Source organism: Theropithecus gelada, chromosome 20, assembly GCF_003255815.1.
Source record: "Theropithecus gelada isolate Dixy chromosome 20, Tgel_1.0, whole genome shotgun sequence".
Lineage (NCBI taxonomy): Eukaryota > Metazoa > Chordata > Mammalia > Primates > Cercopithecidae > Theropithecus > Theropithecus gelada.
In genome coordinates this window covers 4,805,517-4,827,193 of record NC_037688.1, presented here as the reverse complement: position 1 = coordinate 4,827,193, position 21,677 = coordinate 4,805,517, and the positions used below count along the sequence as shown (strand labels likewise).

Below are 21,677 nucleotides of genomic sequence, written 5' to 3'. Positions count from 1 at the left end.
CAGACCTAATGCTAACATAGAAGTGTGCGTAATCAGTATAAGAACAAAAAAAATAAAAAACAGAGATGGAGAGCTGTTGAATGATCAGAAGTGAAAAGTCTGAATGCTGTCAAGTGAAATTAATCTGGAAAGGGTTCCTGGAGAAAGCAGGTTTTAGACAGTGTACTTTCATGGAAGCAAAGAGGTCCAAGGTCCCTGGCAAGTGCAGATGTTCAGAAACAAGAAGTATTTGTTAGAGCCCTCATAAGAATAGCTAGTAGAGCATTCACCTCAAGTTCAACGTTTCCAAAATCGACTCAACTCCTTTTTGCCCACCCCTGCCCTGCCCAATCCATATTGGTCCAAACATGTCTCCTGCCACTACCAAAGGAGGGAAAAGGCCACCTCTGGCTGTTGCTTTCAGTAATCTGCCACGCTCCTGTTGCAGTGGTTCTCACAGTGTGGTCCCAGCTCCAGCAGCTTCTGTATCACTAGAGAATTTGTTAAAAAAGCAGATTATCAAGCCCTGCCTCAGACCCACTGGATCAGAGTCTCTGAAAGTACTCCCATCTGTGAGTTAATAAACCCAAGGTGATTATGATGCACATTAAATTTTGAGGACCACGATCACAGTGATTCAGTTCCCATACCTGGAAGTAGAAATGCTGATGGGATTTGCACATTTTTGAGCCTTAATATATACTACCAGATTAACCTCCAAAAAGTTGTGTCAATTTACAATCCGATGGCATTATATGAGTATGTCAGCTTCCTATAGCCTGACCAACACTAGAATCTGTATATACGTGTGTATGTGTATATATATGTGTGTGTGTGTGTGTGTTTGTAAGGCTGAAGTTTTTGGGTTTTGGCACGTTTTTAATGATGGTCTAGTCTTTTTTCCCCCAGTTATTATTAGTTTTTATTTATGTGTCTGTCGTGAGTAAATGAAGGTGCTCTTCACCCCAAAGTATATACATAATTCACCTTTTCTTTTCCAATTTAGTATTTATTTTTTGTTTTTAGCTTGAAGGTGAGATCTATTTTTATTTCAAGGAATTAATATGTTATCCCAGAACCACTTATTAAATCCATCCTTTCACCAAGGATTTCAAATACCGTGTATATCATAATAAATTCTTGGGGCTGGGTGTGGTGACTCACGCCTGTAATCTCAGCACTTTGGGAGGCTGAGGCGAGCAGATCACTTGAGGCCAGGAGTTTGAGACCAGCCTGGCCAACACAGTGAATCCCCGTCTCTACTAAAATAGAAAGAATGAGCTGGCTGTGGTGGCGCATGCCTATAGTCCCAGCTACTCAAGAAACTGAGGCACAAGAATTGCTTGAACCCAGAGGCGGAGATTGAGTGAGCCAAAATCATGCCACTGCACTCCAGCCTAGGTGACAGAGTGAGACTCCGTGTCAATCAATCAATAAATAAAAATTAATTCTTGGAGATATGTATCTATTTCTGAGCTTTTAATTTTTTCCCATTTTCTTATCTATAAGGTGCTGGAGAATAAGGACCTCGTCTATTTGGTTCATTGCCACCAGGAAGTGAATCACTACCTGTTAGACATTAGGTTGCTGCATGTGTTTAACAGATCATCTGTTTCTTCCTATGTCATTGCTACATTTTTAAAATACTGTAGCTTTACAATAACTATATCATATATTGTTTTTATTTATTTTATGTGATTTCTAAATTTTCTTTGGCCAATGTAACAAAGTCTTCAAGATGAGCATCAGAAACATTTTGTTAAGGCAAAAAACAGGACCCACTATTAAATGTGTGGCCTATTGGAAAGACTCATTATCTTTGCAGCATTATTTTACTATTCAGAAACATGTTACTGCTCCGTTTTATTCAGTATATTTGTTATTTATTTTAGTTTTACTTTCTTCCCTCAATAGCTGTAATAATATTTCAAGTAATTCTCTTGAGGTTTTTAGATTTTCAGTAACATTGAAATCTATAAATAATAATCTTGTCTTCTTTCCAGTATTTATTGCATTCGCTAGAATTGCCACTATTAAGTAATAGTGAAAAGAATAAATGTGACTTTGATTTTTTTTTTTTTTTTTTTTTTAACAGTGGAAAGTAGGCCTTAAAACTGGAAGGCCTAGGAACAGGATTCTCTGCTTAGAGCTAAAATGACAGTGATTCAGGGTAAAAAGAGGAGGAATAAAGGGAGTGGCTTTGAGGATTGTTTAACAGCCTGAATAGCACCTATCTTTATCATCTGAGTGACTTCATTTTAGGTCAGATCTGTACACAGGTTATTACAAGAGTAAATTCAACTCTCGAACCAGGAGTAATGTCATAAATGGTGGGCACTACCTTTCTCAAGCATCAAATCACAAGCAGTTCTCTGTACAATCAAATTGCAGATTAAAGAGTTTAGAATTTTTATTTTTGTGTAGATTTGTGCCTTATAGAATTAGTGCCTTCCTATATACATTATCATTGAATTCAAAGTCTGAGGCATTCCTGTATTTGAGATATTATTGATCCTTTTGGTAAGAGGGAACAGTGGCACCTAGATTGGGAATAAAGACAGAACAAAGAACCACAGAACTGCTTCATGTGCTAAATAATGGCAGGGTTTAGCATTAATGGAATTTGTTTTAATATCTCAGCCTGGTTATAACTCAAGCAGTATACAAAGACCTTGTTATACAACTCAGGAAACTGTGTTTATAATGATACAGAATTTAGAATGGATTAATAGTCACAACTGTATTACCAAAAACTGTATCAGTAAATCTTTCTATCCCTAATTGCTGTGCAGATTCGCCCTATTCTTTATACGTCGTTTTTATATTTAGTGGCTCAGCTCATTTGGTCGATTGAGTTGTGAATAGCTAGTAATTACTTGAGAAAAAAAGAAAACTGCACAGCCCTCTAAATAAAGTGGAAAAGAATATAATAGGCTATTTGGCCTTGCAACTTTATTTTCAGTATGATTGTTCTATCTTACTTGTGTATTCTGTGCAAATTTCATAAAGCAGTTATTTTATACAGGCACATTTTTATTGGTCATTGTATACCATAATTGTGCTGCCACAGTTCATCCCTTTGCCATAGTTGCCATTGCTGTCTTGCCTTCAGTTTATTGGCCTCTTACATGCCCTGTCTGCTGGCTTTGTGTGGTTATTTGCTTATAGATAGATTTGTAAATGTCAAACTGGTAAATAGTTACACCTGTGATTAAGGAGGAACGGTATACTGAGCACGAAATATTGACCAGTGGCGTATGATCTGAATGATATGGGGAGATAGTCTCTTCTAATGAGATAAATTGATACAAATGGTTGGGTTATTTGCTGAATTATCAAATATCTACTATTACCTGACTTTTCTTTTTGGTCATAAATCTTCTGTTTTAAAAAAATGTTTCACAACTCCATTCTTCTAATCAGATCCAGTGTAGAGATGTGAAGAGTTAAAGATCTCAGCATAACGTGAGATCTTCAACACTACCATCAACCAAAGAAAGGGAAAGGGGAAATTAATGTTATTGAGAAAAGACAGAGGAGACACAGAGGTCAGGAAGGATGCCAGAAACCAAGGATGAAGAGGTCAAATAATTAGATTTTAAGATGTGAACTGAATAACAAGAGCTACCTCTTAACCATTTCTACATTGGTGACTTTGGTAGTAGACACCCAGTACATGCTATTGAGTGAACAGTGGTAACTGTCTACTAGCCACTTGCACTAGCAGACTCCAGTGCCTCCACCTCCCTCACCCCTCTCGTCCTGTAAGTTGCACTTGACTGTACATCTGAACCATGTCATTAGTTTCTCCTCCTTTCCCTTTCCACTGCCACCACTCTGTTTCAAAGAGTGAAGTAATGCAAACATGATCACCTTTCCTTCCCAATGGTCTTCTCTCTTCTCATTAAAAGTGTAGACTCCACACAACCATTAGGATTATTGGTCTAAAACACAGAAGTGATAACGCCGTACACCTGTTTAAAAACCTACAAGGGCTTCTCATTATAGTTAGAAGTCCAAACTTTTTAGCATGCCATTCAAAACTTGTTACAATCAGATCTCACCCAACTTTTCTCTAACCTACTATACCGCTGTAGCCTTCCACTTGCCAACCACACTGTATTACTCAGAGTTCCCCAAAACCTGCTGTAGGTTAGAGCTCGTGCCTCAATGTTTTTATTTTATTTTATTTTATTTTATTTTATTTTATTTTATTTTATTTTATTTTATTGAGGCATGGTCTCACACTTTCACCCAGGCAGTAGTGCAGTGGCACAAGCATGGCTCACTGCAGCCTCTAACGTCTGGGCACTAGTGATCCTCCTGCCTCAGCTACCCAAGTGGCTGGGAGTATAGGCACGTGCCACCATGCCTGGCTGATTTTTTTTTTTTTTTTTTTTTTCATAGAGACAGGGCCTCTGGAACTCCTGGGCTCAAGCAGTCCTCTCGCTTCAGCCTCCCAAGGTGTTGGGATTTGCAGGCATGAGCCACCGCACCCTGCCCTCCATGTTCTTATTTAAGCTGTTTCTTTCTCCTTCTCCTGGGCTCAAGTACTATAAGGTCCAACCAGAGTATGCCTTCTTTTTTGGGAGTTTTCCTCATTCTATTTCCCTTAACCCCCAGCAGAATGGACCCTCTGCTTCCGTTATGCCTTCTGCATATCTCCTGTTAAACTCCGTTTCACCTTGTATTGTAGATTCAACAATACATTGATTCCTTGTGGATGCTGGTTTGTCCTAATCTCCATCATTTATTTAGCAGAATGCCTGGCACATAAAAGTACTATACACATTCTCTCATTTAATCTTCACAGCCACCAATGAGGTTGACCTATTTATACGTCATCTGCATTTTACAAATAAGTAAACTGAGCTGGAAAGGCCTCACAGCTGGTAGAAGGCAAAACTTGAACCCTAGCCTAGATTCATGAAACTCCTTAAGTCCACACTCTTAACCATTTTGCTCTGTTTGTCTCTCCACACCTGTGCATCCTTGGTGCCCACTCTTCAGTGGATACTCTGTAAGTGCCTATTCACTGAATGAATAACTCCAGCAGTAGTTCAGCACAGACTGGCAGTGTGGTTTCCATTGAAAGGGAGAGTGTACCACCCATAAAACTGTTTCTTTAAATCTTCAAACCACATACACAAAACAATTCAGTATGTTGTTGATTGGGTCTCAGAAATGTTCAACATGGAAAAAAAGCTTCAGTGTTAAATACGGCTAGCCTTTGTAGCACAGAGCACAGCATAGTACTGCAAGATGATACGACAGTTTGAATTGATTTCTAGGAGACTGCTGCCCCCTTACTTCTGTCTTGATTATGAATGTTCTCAGAAAGCAGATATAATCTAATTGAACTTTCACTGCCATAGCACGTTGCAGAGCCAGCTATACTGCATGTAAACTTTGAGATGGACTACAGTAAATAGAGGAATAGTTAGGATGAGCAAGGTCTGTTGCAAAAACTAAGTGTTTTTTTTTTAAAGCTATTAAGTTGAAAAATGCTTTAAATGCCATGTATTATTAAATGCTTGTAGAAATGAGTACAAAACCACTTGTCTTTTCTTGGGTTATCTTAAGGGTTAGGTAGCAAATCAGAGCATTACATTTAATGCTTAAAAATCTTGATAGTGAATTTTACTAATAAATAGTGATTTTAGTTCAACTTTTTTTGTCATCTGGTTTTCTTTATTGACTTAGTAAAATGTAGTATAGATTCAATTTCATAACTTTTCTTCTCTGTTATTTCTCTAGTGTTGTTAATAACAGTACTGGTAGTGGAAGGGATTGCTGTGGCCCAAAAAACCCAAGGTAAAGTACTTACATTGGTGACTTACTGCATGTTTAAGACAATGGAATGGCTTATTTGAAAGGATTGCAACTTTTGGGTACTATTTCCATAATCCCTTTGGGGTGTTCCAGTGACCTAAGGCTTTCTGTCAACCCATCAGCCTCAATTTTACTGGGTTTAGCTGCAGTTAACTAGAGTAAATTGTCAGCATAAAGTCTTGCCCTGATAAATTTTAAAAATTGACATCACTAGTAGCTCCTAGCATACTGTGTATTATGTCCAAAAATTAAATGAGATTTATATTTTATCACTAAGCAAAAATAAAAGTCCCTTTTTCTAATTTAAACAAATGAAACACTTCAATTAATATCTTACTCAAAGTCCTTTGGTCCTGTTCTTTTGTCTTGATTTATGATTGATGATTAGCTAGTGTGATTGTTTTTTTTGAGCCAGATTTTTATGTCTGAATTTAGTACATTTCCAGTGTAACCTTGTTTGTTTTTTATTTTCATCTAAGTAATACATACACATGATAAAAATCAAAGCATTCCTAAAAAGTTAATTAGCAAAAATGAGTTCCCCATCTTGCCCTACTTAACTTCCTGCTCCATGGAAACAATCACTCTTAGCTGATTCTTTTGGTATTTCCCTCCCTTTCTCTAAATAACATGCTGTATTGCTACTTGGTTATTTCAGTTTTAGAAATTAGATCATGATTTTTCACCATGGAAGATAAGAATTTAGCTCTTTCACGCACCTACTGTCCACTCCATCCATATATGAGTGTTCTTGTACCTTGCATTTGTACCACCCTTCTCAACACAGTTCTGTCATAATTCCGGTTAACTCAGTATTCAGGATTTACATTAAGTCACTCATTCAGCTGAATTTTGTCTTTAGGAAGTTTTCTTTTTTTTTTTCTGTTTTAATTTTTAAAATTCCCTTTCCTCCATTTTCTCTCTTCTGCCTTTTCAGGAATTCTATTATTTTACTTGGTTATGGCCCTCTTGGTTTTTGTTTCTAGCTCTTCTGCTTTCCATCTTTTTGCTCCACATTCTCTGAGACTTCCTCAACTTTACCTCTAAACCAGGAGTTAGAACACTTTTTCTGTGGATCAGATCGAAAGTATTTAAGGCACTGTAGGCCCTACAGTCTCTGAAGCAACTCTTCGAATTCCTTGACTCTTCTGTCCTGGAACAAAAGCACACAAATGATGGGCATGGGTATATTCCAGTAAAACTTTATTTACAGCAGGCTCCAGGTCATGTTTGGAACAGGGTCATAGTTTGCTGAACTCTGCTGTAAACATTCTGCTGATTTTTTCATTTCTTCTGTCTTTGGAAGCTTTTTTTGGTTCTGTTTTCTGAATATAATATTCTGTTTGTACACTTTGTTTTTGTCTTGTGGATTTACTTGCTTTTCTTTCTCAGGATATTAAATGATTATTTTGTGGTGGTGGTGGTGTTTAAATATTTTTCTTGCATAGTCTTTATCTTCTCAGAGTTGCTTTTCTCCAGTTTTTTTTTAAATTAATTAATTATTTATTTATATTAGTGATTTTCCTCCAATGTCTGGTGATCCTTGAGGGCTCATATTTTAAGAGGGACACTAAAAACTGATCATTAACTGTCTGCAGGTGTGGGCAAGGATCAGTTACTGGCTCTTACTGTTGACAGATCTGACATTGGGGAACTCCTGCGTCTGCATCAAGCCTTTCCTAGGGGCTGTTTCGATTCACAGAGAGGAATCTTTTCTTTTCCTGCTTAAAGGCTCAATATCTGATCAGGAGGCCTTTGTGGGAGTTCAGCAGGAAATGAAGGCTGGAACATATGCTAACATTCACTCATCTCCCTGTTTTCCTTCTCAGCTGTGCCTGGTGTCCCCTAGTCCAGTAACCCTGTTTTACCTTCTCCAAAGAAATCACCTTTAGTGTTATGATGTGGTTGTAGAGCTGCTAGATTTGTGGAGGAGGAAAGGGTACTGAAAATCCAACTCATTCTAAACAAACTTTTAACTAGCCTTGTGTTTTTAAAAAGCCCAGTTTCACTCACCACCCCCCCACCCAACTTCCTGATACAGCCAGTTGTTACTGCTATATCTACCCCTCTGTATTTAAGAGTTTATATCCTTTTAAAAATGCTTTTATTGTTGTTTAAGTGGAGTTTGAGGAAGGAGCAGAGCTAAGTGCATGTGTTTAGTCTACAATCTTCAACTAAAATCCCTCTGTAACCTTTGAATCTTCTTTCACTGTTGTGTTAAACTAAGTATGAGGGCCCTATCTCAGAGATCAGTTCCTGGGATACCTTCATTTTTAGGTTAGAACTGAATTGTATTGCATCTTACTGACTTAGCAGGTTCCCCCATACGGTTTTGCCCTTTGTTAAGTGCGTATAAGCCCTTTATTTCCCTGTTATTTTACACGGCAAACTTGTCCTCTCCCAGCAAGTTTTCCCTCCCTCTTTTTCACTTCTATACTCAATTTATTGTGCTAAATTTGACAGTGGTTCTTACAAAATTTTATATATGTAGCATAGAGTGAGCAGTTGTTTGGAAACTGGTGGGGAAAGAGAAAAATGATTCTCTTTTGCTGTAACCAGTGTTTTAAATGCCGTTTTTCCCTAAGATGGACAAAATATTGGAATCAAGCACATTCCTGCAACCCAGTGTGGCATTTGGGTTCGAACCAGCAATGGAGGTCATTTCGCTTCACCAAATTATCCTGACTCATATCCACCAAACAAGGAGTGTATCTACATTTTGGAAGGTATTTGACCAATTTATTTTCTTGGATTAATTTTTACTTTATTGTAAAACTAAATATGTTGGTAAAATGACCTATGTAAACCAGTTTGAATGAGATTTAAACATGTATTTGAATTAAACTATAGTAATGATAAGTATTTCTGCATATCGAATACATTTACAAGATACTAGCAGAAATGTTAGGGAAAGTTTGAATCTCCCAAAGTATAATTCAACTAGGTACATTAGTATATATGAAAAACTTCTTTGATAAAAAACTTAAACTTACTGGCATCCCTTATAAGGCTTAATTCAAATTTATGTCCACATAAGTGAGTTCCTTTCATTTCTTCTGTTTATTTTTCTGTGTATTGTGGTACATTGTATCTTGAACTAAGTAAGTATTAGCTTCTTGACTCTTCAGTTTGAGTCACTCAAAAATATTTAATTTAGTAGATAGCATGTGCCAAAGGAAAAGATTACTATACTTCTACAGAGTAGCATTATTTTTATTGTAAGATACAACATTTATCATGACTTGTATAGCAATTCTCACTAAAACCTTTGTCTATGAAGCAGTTAGCAGAACAGTTGTTCTGCTTTTCTCATTTGTGTCAATACATTTATATTTTTTCTTGTTTGTGTTGCCCTGATTTGCTTACTTTTATTTTCTAGCTGCTCCACGTCAAAGAATAGAGTTGACCTTTGATGAACATTATTATATAGAACCATCATTTGAGTGTCGGTTTGATCACTTGGAAGTTCGAGATGGGCCATTTGGTTTCTCTCCTCTTATAGATCGTTACTGTGGTGTGAAAAGCCCTCCATTAATTAGATCAACAGGGAGATTCATGTGGATTAAGTTTAGTTCTGATGAAGAGCTTGAAGGACTGGGATTTCGAGCAAAGTACTCATTTATTCCAGGTAAAGAATAAGTTATCTTTTAAGTGGTTGGGCATCTCACTCTAACTCTGATTTTAGAATTTTAAGGTTAGAAAAGAGATTAATTTGGTCAAGTTAATCAAGATTTTAAATAAATTAGCAAAGTCAAAGGGAAATTAGTCCATGAACAAATAAGAAGTTAATGGAAATTGGACATAGAAATGTATCACTTGAAATTTGAAGCATATCAGAGATGGTGCCACATTTTCTTAGATTTTTTTCTGTCTTATAGCACATGCTCAGGCTAACATTTAAAATATATTTAAAAATGAATACAGTTTTAAAAATAATTCAACAAATTGTCTTGTTTTCAGAATTTCCACAAAAATTGTTTTGTATGATTTTTCTCATTTAGCTGTTATAATTAACCACTCAACTGAATAAATACTCTAGAATATATTGAGCAATAGAAAGAACACTGCTCTGCACTTGGATGTCAAAAATCTGAGTTTGAATTCTTTCTCTGCCTCCTAATAGCTATGAGACTATTAAGCACAGAATTATGCCTGAGATTTGCCATTAGTAAAATGGGAATGCCTGCTGTATTAGTTTACTGATGCTGCCATAACTAATTACCTCAAATTTGGCCACTTAAAACAGCAGAAACTGATTTTCTTGCATTTGGGGAGACCGGAAGTCCAAAATTGAACAGGGCCTCATTCCCTTTAGGAACCTGGGGGAGAATCTGGTCTTTGCCTCTTCCAGCCTCCAGTGGGTGCCCCAGCCTTGCTGGGCTGTGGCCACATCACTTCAGTCTCAGCCTCCCTCTTCACAGCTCTTTCTACTCTTTTCAAGATCCTTAACCTAATGGCATCTTTTACCTTGTAATATTTACTCTTTTTAAAAACTATATATGTATACACACACACACACACACACACACACACACACACACACATGCACCCTACTACTCACAGGTTATGGGGATTCCAGTGTGTGTATACTGGGGGGCTACTGTACCATCAGCCTCCTCCACCTTGTTACCTGCCTCACAATAGGTGAGAACACTCTGAGAACTGTAAAGCCCTGTCCATTATGGCACGTACATATCCCTAATGCAGAAACACAGAGATGTGCAAGTTACTGTTCCTGTCTTCACCAAGCTTACACACTAACAATATGAAAAAATAACAGTAAAACAACTGTATGATCTTTTTGCTTTTATTTATTTTTCATGCAAGAAATTTAATTGGAAAAAATTAAAACATTGAAATGAAAAGAAAATATCCATAATTCTTCCACCCTGTATATGAAATCAGTGTTAACAATTTGGTGTATATCCCTTCCAGTGTTTTTCTGTATCTGTTTCTTTTGTTTGTTACACAAGATTAGGATTATGGTACACATATAACTTTATTATCTGCTTTTTTGCCTGAAAAACATAAACAACCTTTTTTTCCCTGTCAGTACTCATGTAGGAAATTTTAAGCTTTGCTTCAGTATATATCTGCTCTTTTTAAATTTTTTTTCTGTAATCCCCATAGCCAAACAAGTATTTATTTGCCCAGTGCCAAAAGGATATTTCCAAAAAGTAAAATTTGTCTAATAGACTTTATTTTTTAGAACAGTTTTAGGTTCCCAGCAAAATTACACAGGAAGTAGAGTCACCATAAACCTCCTGCCTCCCTTTCCATCGGCATCTTTCATGAGAGTGGTGCATTTGTTACCAATGATGAGCCAACATCCATGCATCATTATTACCCAAAGCCTATAGTCTATAGTTGACATTAGGGTTCACTCGCGGTAGGGTGTGCTCTGTGGGTTTTGACAAATGCATGATGACATGTATCCGACCTTATAGAACCATACAGGACAGTCCCACTGCCCTAACAGTCCCCCATACTCTGCCTCTTCATCCTTCCCTTTCCCCAAACCATTGGCAATCGCTGTTCTCCTCAGTATCTCCCTAGTCTTGGTATTTCCAGAATGTCATGTAACTGGAATCATACAGTATGGAGCCTTTTCCAGTTAGCAGTATGCATATAAGTTTCCTCCGTGTCTTTTTGTGGCTTGATAGCTCATTTTTCACACCAAATAATACTTCATTGTCTAGATGTACCATGGGTTGTGTATCCATTCTACTGAAGGACATCTTGGTTGCTTCCACATTTTAGCAATTATGAATAAAGGTGCTATTCATGTGCAGGTTTTTGTGTGGACATGAGTTAATTCATTTGAGTAAATTCTAATACATGCCACAACATGGATGAACCTTGAAACATTATGCTAAATAAGATAAGCCAGAAGCAAAAACACAAATATGACTCCATTTATATACGGTATCTAAAGTAGTAACATTCATTGAAACAGAAAGTGGAATGGTTATCAGGGTTTGTGGGGGAAGGGGGAAGGGGAGTTAATGTTTAATGGGTGTAGACTTTCAGCTTGGGATGATTAAAAATTCTGAAAATAAAAAAATGGTGATGGTTGTACAACATTGTAAATATGCTTAATGCCACTGAATTGTAAACTTAAAAATGGTGGAGCCAGGCGTGTGGTGCACACTTGTCATCCCAGCTACTCGGGAGGCTGAGGCTGGAGGATTGCTTGAGCCCAGAAGTTCGAAGTTACAGTGAGCTATGATTGCACCACCGCACTCCAGCCTGGGTGACAGAGCAACACCCCATCTCTTAAAAAAGAGCAACATTATGAATTTTATGTTATGTATAATTTACCACAATTAAAAAGTAGTAGTGGCCGGGTGCGGTGGCTTACATCTGTAATCCCAGCACTTTGAGAGGCTGAGGTGGGTGGATCACATGAGGTCAGGAATTTGAGACCAGCCTGGCCAACATGGCAAAATCCCATCTCTACTAAAAATACAATTAGCTGGGTGTGGTGGTGCATGTCTGTAATCTCACCCACTTGGGAGGCTGAGGCAGGAGAATCGCTTGAACTTGGGAGGTGGAGGTTGCAGAGAGCCAAGATTACACCACTGTACTCCAGCCTGGGCAACAGAGCAAGAATCTGTCTCAAAAAAAAACTAGTAGCTAGTAAGCTGTTTTTTCACAGTGGCAGGGAAAAGAAAGATACACAGGATACCCTGCCTTGTGAAATAGTCCACAGGAGTTTGAGAACCAATAGTTTATATCAAAATGACTGATTGGGATTAAATTGGTTAGGTGTTTTATTTTTATTAACTAAATCAACTGACTGAAGTAGTTGAAACATTAGTGTCATGAAGACACAATAGATGATGACTGTACATAAGTTTAGACTACTTGACAGAAAAAGACATCCAAAGAATACACTTATTTGAATAGTGTTTTTAAATATTTAAAAACAAAATCAGCCAACTTCATATGTAAAGATACTTACTTTGGAGTCAAGTAGCTCTTTTACCTCTATTCATGTTATAGATCATGAGAGCAACTTTAAATGGCCTGTAGTTAAAATATAGACAAAGTATAACAAAATGCTTAGGATTTCTAGAGTTTATCACCTTTCATTTGCATTTTATAGTGCTTCACAGTTTTGATAGACATTATATTTAATTTTGTGCTAATGACAGTAATGTCAGGAGGATTATATAATATTTTACAGATGAGGAAACTGAGTCAGAGATTAAGTGATTTTCTTAGTTCATAGAATGGCAAATCCAGGACTAGATTGCAATTCACTAGGCAATACTTCCTACTCTTCTCATGTCACCTTTATAATGTGGGTGAGGTCACATTGAAGAAAAGCCTTATTAAAAAAAAATGTGGATGAGAAGTCCACAATTTTATCACTAAAAGAGAAAGCCAACACATGTCAAAATAAATAGGCAATGCATAATTAGCTAAATATATCTCTGTCTGATGTTATTTCAAGTCATGTTAATAAAATAAGTTTTGTCTAGGAGTTGGTAATTCTGGAAGAAACCTATTAACAATGGTGAGAAGTTCGTATTTTTTTAATGAAATTCTCTAAGCTATTGGTGATATTTACTGAGGCAGAGGCTCTTAATGGGTTGTTAGTTCCTGGATGTAACTGGGATAATTATGGACATTTTAATGCGATAATGACAATATCCTAGATTTCTGGAATACATGTGAACTAGTTCTGATTAATTTGCCAGACAGTTCCTGTGATTCCCCTCCGCCATGCTGTTTAAGATTTCAATTTCTCTTTGACATTTCTCTGCAAAAGAGCCGAAATGTCTGTTGTCCTCTTTTAGTAAGGACAAGTTTTGTTTATAAAGTTCAAAAAGAACAGTTGCTAAAATATATTCTACATAAGCTAATAATTTTTTTCCTCTTTTTAAAATATGTAATTTGATGACTTCCTAAAGTGTCTGGAATTAAAGACAACAGTTTTAACAGGAATTGAGCCTCTAGTTGTACACAATTAAATTGTGAATTGAAATAGATTTTCCAGGCCAAGTGCGGTGGCTCACACCTGTAATCCCAGCACTTTGAGAGGCCGAGGTGGGCGGATCACGAGGTCAGGAGTTTGAGACCAGCCTGACCAACATAGTGAAACCGTGTCTCTAATAAAAATATGAAAAATTAGCTGGGCGTGGTGGTGGGCACCTGTAATCCCAGCTACTTGGGAGGCTGAGGCAGGAGAATCGCTTGAACCCGGGAGGCAGAGGTTGCAGTGAGCAGAGATCAAGCCATTGCACTCCAGCCTGGGCAACAGTGTGAAACTCTATCTCAAAAAAAAAAAAAAAAACCAAAAGTAAAGAAATAGATTTTCCAGAAATCTGAGACATTTTAGACTACCCAGCAATTTTTTTTTTATTCTGGCAGTTGGATATATACACAGGTTCTATCTGAACTTTAAAATAATTGTTTAAAGATACCTGTGTTTGTAATTTCTAAAAATTTATTTTTATTGTGGTAAAATATCCATGACAAAATTTACCCTTTAACCTTTTTTTTTTTTTTTTTTAAAGACTCATTTTGTCACCTAGGCTGGAGGGCAATGGCGCTCTCTCTGCTCACTGCATTCTCAACCTCCTGGGCTCAAAAGTTCCTCCCAGGTCAGCTTCCCAAGTTGCTGGGACTACAGGCATGAGCCACCATGCCCAGCTCTGTTTAACCATTTTTAAGTGTGTAATTCAGTGGCATTAAGTACATTCACAGTATTACGCAAGCATCACCACCATCCATGCCAAAGTTTAGAAGACAAATTTTAACATGCTTCAGGAGAAGGGAACTTCATTCCTTTTTAAGGCCGAATAATATTCTATTATATTGTATATGTGATGTTCTGCTTACCTGTTCAGCTCTGATAGCTGATGTGAGTTTTCAAGTAGCATAAATAAATTATTCACTATGGAATCAAAAATATAAATGTGATTAAATAAATGTCAATCCTGTAAGTGAGCTCATAAATGAGCAATGATGTGTCGTTTTCACCAATGAAAGCTTCTCTTAGCTTGCTATGAAATGGAGCATTAGATGTAATGTAAGACATCAAAGCTTAAAGTAACTATCTCAGTACCAATGACTTTCTTCTTTTTTCTGTTGCAGATCCAGATTTTACTTACCTAGGAGGTATTTTAAATCCCATTCCAGGTTTAGTATATTACCACTTGTTCCTCTTGGCATTTTTGATCAGTCTTATGTTCCTTTGAACACCTTTCATGTATTCCTTCTAGATTGTCAGTTTGAGCTCTCGGGAGCTGATGGAATAGTGCGCTCTAGTCAGGTAGAACAAGAGGAGAAAACAAAACCAGGCCAAGCCGTTGATTGCATCTGGACCATTAAAGCCACTCCAAAAGCTAAGGTATTATTATGTGTTGAGTCTCTTCAGAGAAGAATATCATGATAAGGCATGATTTGCAAAATATGTTATTTTGGTTTGTGAAAATATTTATTGACTACATAAACTGATATTGCAACTTTTTAAAAATGTATTTTATTTCGCTTTATTGGCACCTACTAAGATCCCAGCATTATTATAGTTAAATAAACTGGAATTCCTGAAATTATTCAGGAATATTACGTGTATATTAAGATTCTCAATTATAAAAGATTAAGATTCTTAAGACCTGTCAGTTCCCAATTGGTAGGTGTGCATATTGATCAGCATGATTATAGATTCATTAACATCTTTATGAGGAAAATAGGCCACAAGAGGTGAAAGTGTGTTCTCAAAAGTTACAGAGTTGGTCGTAGCAATCTAAAAACGAAACCCAAATGTGTCAAGTCTGTTCTTACCCTGCTGTCCTCTGCTACTCATGGGGCGCTTGTATTGGAAAGAACTGCAGGGAAGGATGTTTTTAAATAACTCCAACAGATTGAGATTGGATACTGACTACTTCTGCATTTAATTTATACTTCTAGGAATATCAACAGAGTTAAAATTATATTTAATGTGTATTATGTAAAAAGAGGGAAAAGAGGAGAGAGGGTGGGAAAACATACCTCTCAAGAATCATGAAAATCAGATTTAAAGATTGGGTAATATGATAGATAAAGTAACCTGAAAACCCATCTGCTAGAAGACACATGGAAACATTGGGTAAAATATGACAAATAATTCTTTTAAAAGCATATGTGTAAGCTCCAGGAAGGAGAAAAAGAGGATAATGCTTATGGGTGAGAAATGAAGAGACAGAACTATAAATTAATAAATTGAAATTGATGTTACAAATGCCCCTGGCTGATTTTCATAACCTGTTACGGCACAGGGGTAGACATACTGAGAGCTTCCTTTTAATTCCCATACTGAGAAAAGAAGAGTCCTGGGGTTCACATGGCCTTTATGAGACTCACATGAAGCTGGAGCCCTCAAAGGGTGGCAACTCACATGAAAGCATAGATTAGAAAAAATGTTTCACTGCCACATGCTGATGACAAAGAAGCTTGTTTTTCTGGGTTTAGTCTCAGGGTGAGGTTGGGGGTGAGGCTGGGGTCCCCCCTAGCTTTATACTTAGAAACCCTGCCTTTATTAGGGTTTGAGAAATGGATTTACATTCCCTGCTCAACCCAGGAGTCACTAAGTTCAAAAACTAACAAAATGGTCCTGGGTGCATTAAACCTTTGAGTCACCTGGCAAAAATAAATCTAAAAGTCACCAAGAAAGCTGCAGGGTTGGCATGGATGAAACACTGCTGCAGGTCAGCTCACAGCCCCCAGATTCTGAAACCCCTATGCTCACAGCCCACCATGGGTACGAGTTCACCAACATAACAAACAGGAAGGAGTTCCTTAGATCCCCAAGAACTTGAGTGTTTCACATATCCTCCAAGAAGGAAACAGAGATGAGAAAGAAAAATGACCACGTCCGTTTTTAAAATAACCAAATAGGAGGTCTATAAGTTAAAAGTGGCTATTAAAAAGATGTATCTGAGGAAATTACCCAGAGCATATTGCTGGAAGAGGTGGCAGTTTATTAGGATTTTCCATAACTGATACTCTGTAGTGTGTAAGTAAGCCTGATGCCCAGGTCTTCACGCACACACGTGATGTGCGCCTCCCTCCAGCCTTGTTACCATGTCGGCACATTGCCTATCTGATGTGAAAAGGAAAAAAAGAAAATTTCAAGAACTGATAAAAAGCATGACACAGGGTGACTCCCAAGCAGGAAAAAAAAATTTAAGTGACACTGACATTGTACCCCACAGACAAGGAGAAAAGTTTTTAAACAACAGAGAAAATAGTCTACAAAAGGATGCTATTAAGATTGACACCAGAATTATCAATAGCAAAATAGAAGCCCGAGACAATAGAATAATGTCTTCATAGTGTTAAAGAGTGTTCATTGTCATTTAAGACTGAAGGCAGTGGCGGGGATGCGGGGATGATTAATGAGTACAAAAGTATAATTAGATAGAATTAATACCTGGTATTTGATAGCACAACAGAGTGACTACAGTCAACAATTTATTGTACAGTTTAAGCGTAATTGGGTCATTTGTAACACATGATAAATACTTGAGATGATGGATCCCCCATTTATCCTGATGTAATTATGTACTGTACGCCTATATCATGATATCTCAGGCACCCCATAAATACATATATCTATTATATACCCGTAAAAATAAAAAATAAAAGAATGAGGGCAAAATTAAGGTGTTTCTCTGCAAAATAATACATGAATTAAATGCTACAGTTAAAATCCAAATATATCTTGTTTACAGGATAATTACAGGAAGTTTTGAAAATACAAAACTAGGAAAGAAATAACAGACAAATGTCAAAAAAGAGCTGATATAACTATTAAAACAGAAATCAATAATGTCACTATCTCACTAGATAAATCTCAGGTATTAATGTAGCCTTAAAATGCACAAAACATAGATTGCTGATTGTCAAGGAAAATCGACAAATCCACAACACAGTCGGTAATTTTTTTTTTTTTACTTCTTAGTAATTCACAGGTCAAGCATACACAAAGTTAATATGGCTCAAAAGATTTAAATAACACAGTATGTGCTTAATGGACATGGTATCTTGCTCCCAACATCCAGAGAATAGGCATTCTCTACTAGCATTCATAAAACATTTATCAAAACAGATACACGTGCTCAGCTAACAAAGGAAGTCTGAACGTATATGCAGAGCATCCTATGGCAAAAATGCAATTAAACCAAGAATCAGCAACCAAAGATTACTTTAAAACTCCATATGTTTGGAAATATAATAATATACCACTTAGTAATTTGTAAGACACAGAAGAAATCAGTGTGAAAATTTGAATACATTTAAAATGCATTAATGAAAATACTACATATAAAAAAACTGTGGGTACAGCTAAAACCGTACTTTGAGAAAAAAGACTGAAATTTAGTTAAGACTCCAGAAGTTAAAAGAAAAATCCAAAGAAAGGGCAATCATAAAACAGAAATTTTTTTTAAAAATGAAGATACAAAAAGAATAAATCAATGAGGCCTGACATGGGCTCTTTGTAAAAGGTAACAACAGGCAGACTTCTGCCAAGATTGATCTAGAAAAAAAAGACATAAATAGTCCAGGCACAGTGGCTCATGCCTGTAATCCCAGCACTTTGGGAGGCAGTGGCGTGCGGATCACGAGGTCAGGAGATCAAGACCATCCTGGTGGCGTGCGGATCACGAGGTCACCGGGTTTAGTGAACTCCGTCTCTACTAAAAGTACAAAAAATTATCTGGGCATGATGGCGGGCGCCTGTAGTCCCAGCTACTGGGGAGGCTAAGGCAGGAGAATGGCGTGAACCCAGGAGGCGGAGCTTGCAGTGAGCCGAGTTCATGCCACTGCACTCCAGCCTGGGCAACAGTGCAAGACTCTGTCTCAAAAAAAAAGAAAAAGGAAAAAAAAGACATAAATAATATTAGAAATGGAAAAGTTATAAATCAGCTACAGCAAGGCTTTAAAACTATTATGAGACAAATCAACTAAAAAGTAGACCTGCCGAACAAGAGAGGAAAGAAACTGTGTTTCTTTAATAAATAAATGACAATGAGGGGGAAAGGAAAAACAAGAATCTATAGATTAAAAGAGATATAAAAGTCAAGTGAACTTACTGATTCAGACAAACTGTAAATGGAGAGAACTGATGACATTAAGAGGCGTGTAGAAGTTTGAACACTGGTATTTAATATTAAGTTATTCATTTGTTTGGTTTGATAATAGGATAAAGGTTATTTTTTAAGTGGCTTTAGTGATACAGAAATGTTTACAGATGTAATGATTTAATGTCTGAGATTTGTCTCTAGTATGTAAGAGTTAGAAGTGAGGAAAGAGATAAAATAAGATTGGCTAGGTTATAATTACTGAAGTTGGAAGCTGGATACACAGATATATTTTGTCTGTTTTTGCATATTTTGAAATTTTAATAAATGTTTTAGACTATCATAAGAGAATATTATAAATAATGATTTGTCAGTAGATTTGTAAAGGGTATAAATGGTGATGTTTGGAGAGTATGGAGGGAATCCCTGTTTTTTTCTCTCTTAATCAGAATTCACAACAGGTTAGGAGACTAAAATTCTAAGGAACACTTGTCTTTCTGGCCAGAGGAACTAGATACAAGAGACCATGTTGTCATCTGGAGAATATGAAGGAAGTCTTGGAGAGGAGAGAGCTAGAGCAGGGAAGCACTAATGCAGGCTTTCCTTCTAAGGTGCCTGCGTGTGGAACAGATCCAGGGAAACGTGGCAGCAGTGTTAGGAACCACGTTACAGTATAAACCACCTCTGAGTCCCTGAGTGGGTCACACACTGGGCAAGCCTACCCAGCACAGCAAGGTCTTTGAACATTGGGACCACCACCCAAACAGAGAGACAGAATTTGCAGTCTGAACGCAACTTAGTTGTCTGCAGAACCAAAACAAATAACAAAAAACGACATCCTCCAGGGATTTTTAACAGGATCCAAGTCACACAGCATAAGATTTAAAATGTCCAAGATACAATGAAAAATTACAGAGAACTAGGAAAATCTGGTTAATTTTTAATGAAAGGCAATCAATAGATCCCAACCCTAACCCAAATATTAAGAACTATCCAAAATCTTTTTTTAATTAAAAAAAAATGTTTTTAATAGAAATGGGGTCTCACAGTGTTGCCTAGGCTGGTCTCAAACTCCTGAGCTCAAGTGATCCTCCTGCCTCAGCCTTCCAAAGTGCTAGGATTACAGGTGTTAGCCGCCATGCCCAGCCAGAATTACCAAAAATTCTAAAGCAATGATAGAACCATGCTTCATGAGATAGCAGTAAACACTCTCAGAGTAGGAAAATAGGACTCAGCAGAGAAATAAAATAATTTTTTAAGTGAAAAATTTAGAAGTAAAAGAAAAATCTGAATTTTTAACAGATAATCACTGTATGGGCTCAATAGAAAAATGGAGAAAATAGAAAGTCACTGAACCTGAAGATGAGTCAGTAGAAATTATCCAATCTGAAGTACAGAGGAGAAAAGATTGAAAACAAAGTTATTGAAAACTGTCCATGGGACAGTTTCAAAGGGCCTAACATTTGTGGTGTTTAAGTCCTGGCGGGAGAAGAGATTGGCACAGAATAAATATTTGAAGAAAATTGCTAAAAAGCCCCAAACTTGATGAAGGACATATATCTAGAGATTTAAGGAGCTCAGTGAACACCAAACAGGATAAACAAAAAAAGCAATACCTGCACACATCAAAATCAAATTACTTGAAATCAAAAATTGAGATCTTGAGGTCTACCAGAGAAAAATGATGCATCTTGTATAAGGGAGCAGTGATTTGAATGACTATTTTTTCTCTTTAGAAATGATGGAAGCCAAAGGTAGTGGATCAGAATCTTCACATGCTCGGATGGGCAGTAAGGGGAACTGTGAAGTCCAAATTTTATACCCTGCAAAACTTCTTTCAAGAATGATAAAACTAAGAGAATTTATCACCTATGCACTCGCTATAAGAAGTTATTTAGATAAAATAAATGATACTAGAAAAAATCTTGAAACTTCATGACTAAAGGGAAACGAATGGTAAATATCTGGGTAAATTTCAACTATTTTACCAGTATCAGGAATGAAAGAGAGGATATCACTACAGACCCTACCAATGTTAAAAGGAGTAAGAAAATACAGGGAACAGCTCTATGCCAGAAAATCAGATGACTTTGATGAAATGGGTAAATCTCTTGAGCTACACAACTGCCCAAACATATCCCAGTAGAAATACACAACCCAAATCATCCTATGCTTATTCAAAAATGAATTAATAAACATCTTCTAACAAAGAAAACTCTAGGCCTAGATGGGTTCACTGGCAAATTGTACCAAACATTCAAGGAAGATATAATGCCAATTCTTTAGTATCGTCCAGGAAATGAAAGAGCAGGGAACATTTCTAAACTTACTTTGTAAGACAAGCATTACCCTGATACCAACGGACAAAGAGATATTATAAGGAAACTATTGATCACTATTCGTCAAGAAAATAGATGCAAAAATTTCAATAAAATATTAGCAAATCTAATTCAGCAATATAAAAAAATACATAATAGTAAAGCGTGGTTTATCTCAGGAATGCAAGTCTGGTTCAACATTTGAAAAATCAATGTAATTCACTATAAAGACTAAAGAAAACTGTGATTGTCTCCATTCATTAAAATTCAACACCCATTCATGATAAAAAGCCTCAGAAACATAGGAAAAGATGGGACTTCCATAACCTGATGAAAGGTATCTACAAAAACCTACCAGCTAAACCAGGCACAATGGCAAGCACCCATAGTTCCAGTTATTAAAGAGGCTGACACAAGAGGACTGAGAATCGCTTGAGCTCAGAAGTTCAAGGCCAGCCTGGACATCATAGTAAGA

General features: G+C 36.9%; 1 protein-coding gene and 1 non-coding gene across 3 annotated transcripts in view; both read left to right on the top strand.

Moving 5' to 3' along the window:
• Positions 1-21,677, top strand: part of NETO2 (neuropilin and tolloid like 2) — a 62,719-nt gene that overhangs the window by 6,087 nt on the left and 34,955 nt on the right. The window contains exons 2-6 of one of the 2 annotated variants that reach the window (XM_025371413.1): positions 5,737-5,793; positions 8,397-8,537; positions 9,191-9,439; positions 14,917-14,940; positions 15,045-15,172. In XM_025371413.1, the coding sequence (XP_025227198.1) occupies positions 5,737-5,793; positions 8,397-8,537; positions 9,191-9,439; positions 14,917-14,940; positions 15,045-15,172 (599 nt within the window). Of the gene's footprint in view, positions 1-5,736; positions 5,794-8,396; positions 8,538-9,190; positions 9,440-14,916; positions 14,962-15,044; positions 15,173-21,677 lie in introns of both variants that reach the window. The other variant, XM_025371412.1, reaches the window with a different exon arrangement.
• LOC112614899 lies at positions 16,803-16,909 on the top strand. The gene has a single exon (XR_003117198.1). It is a non-coding gene; the product is annotated as a small nucleolar RNA U13 (small nucleolar RNA).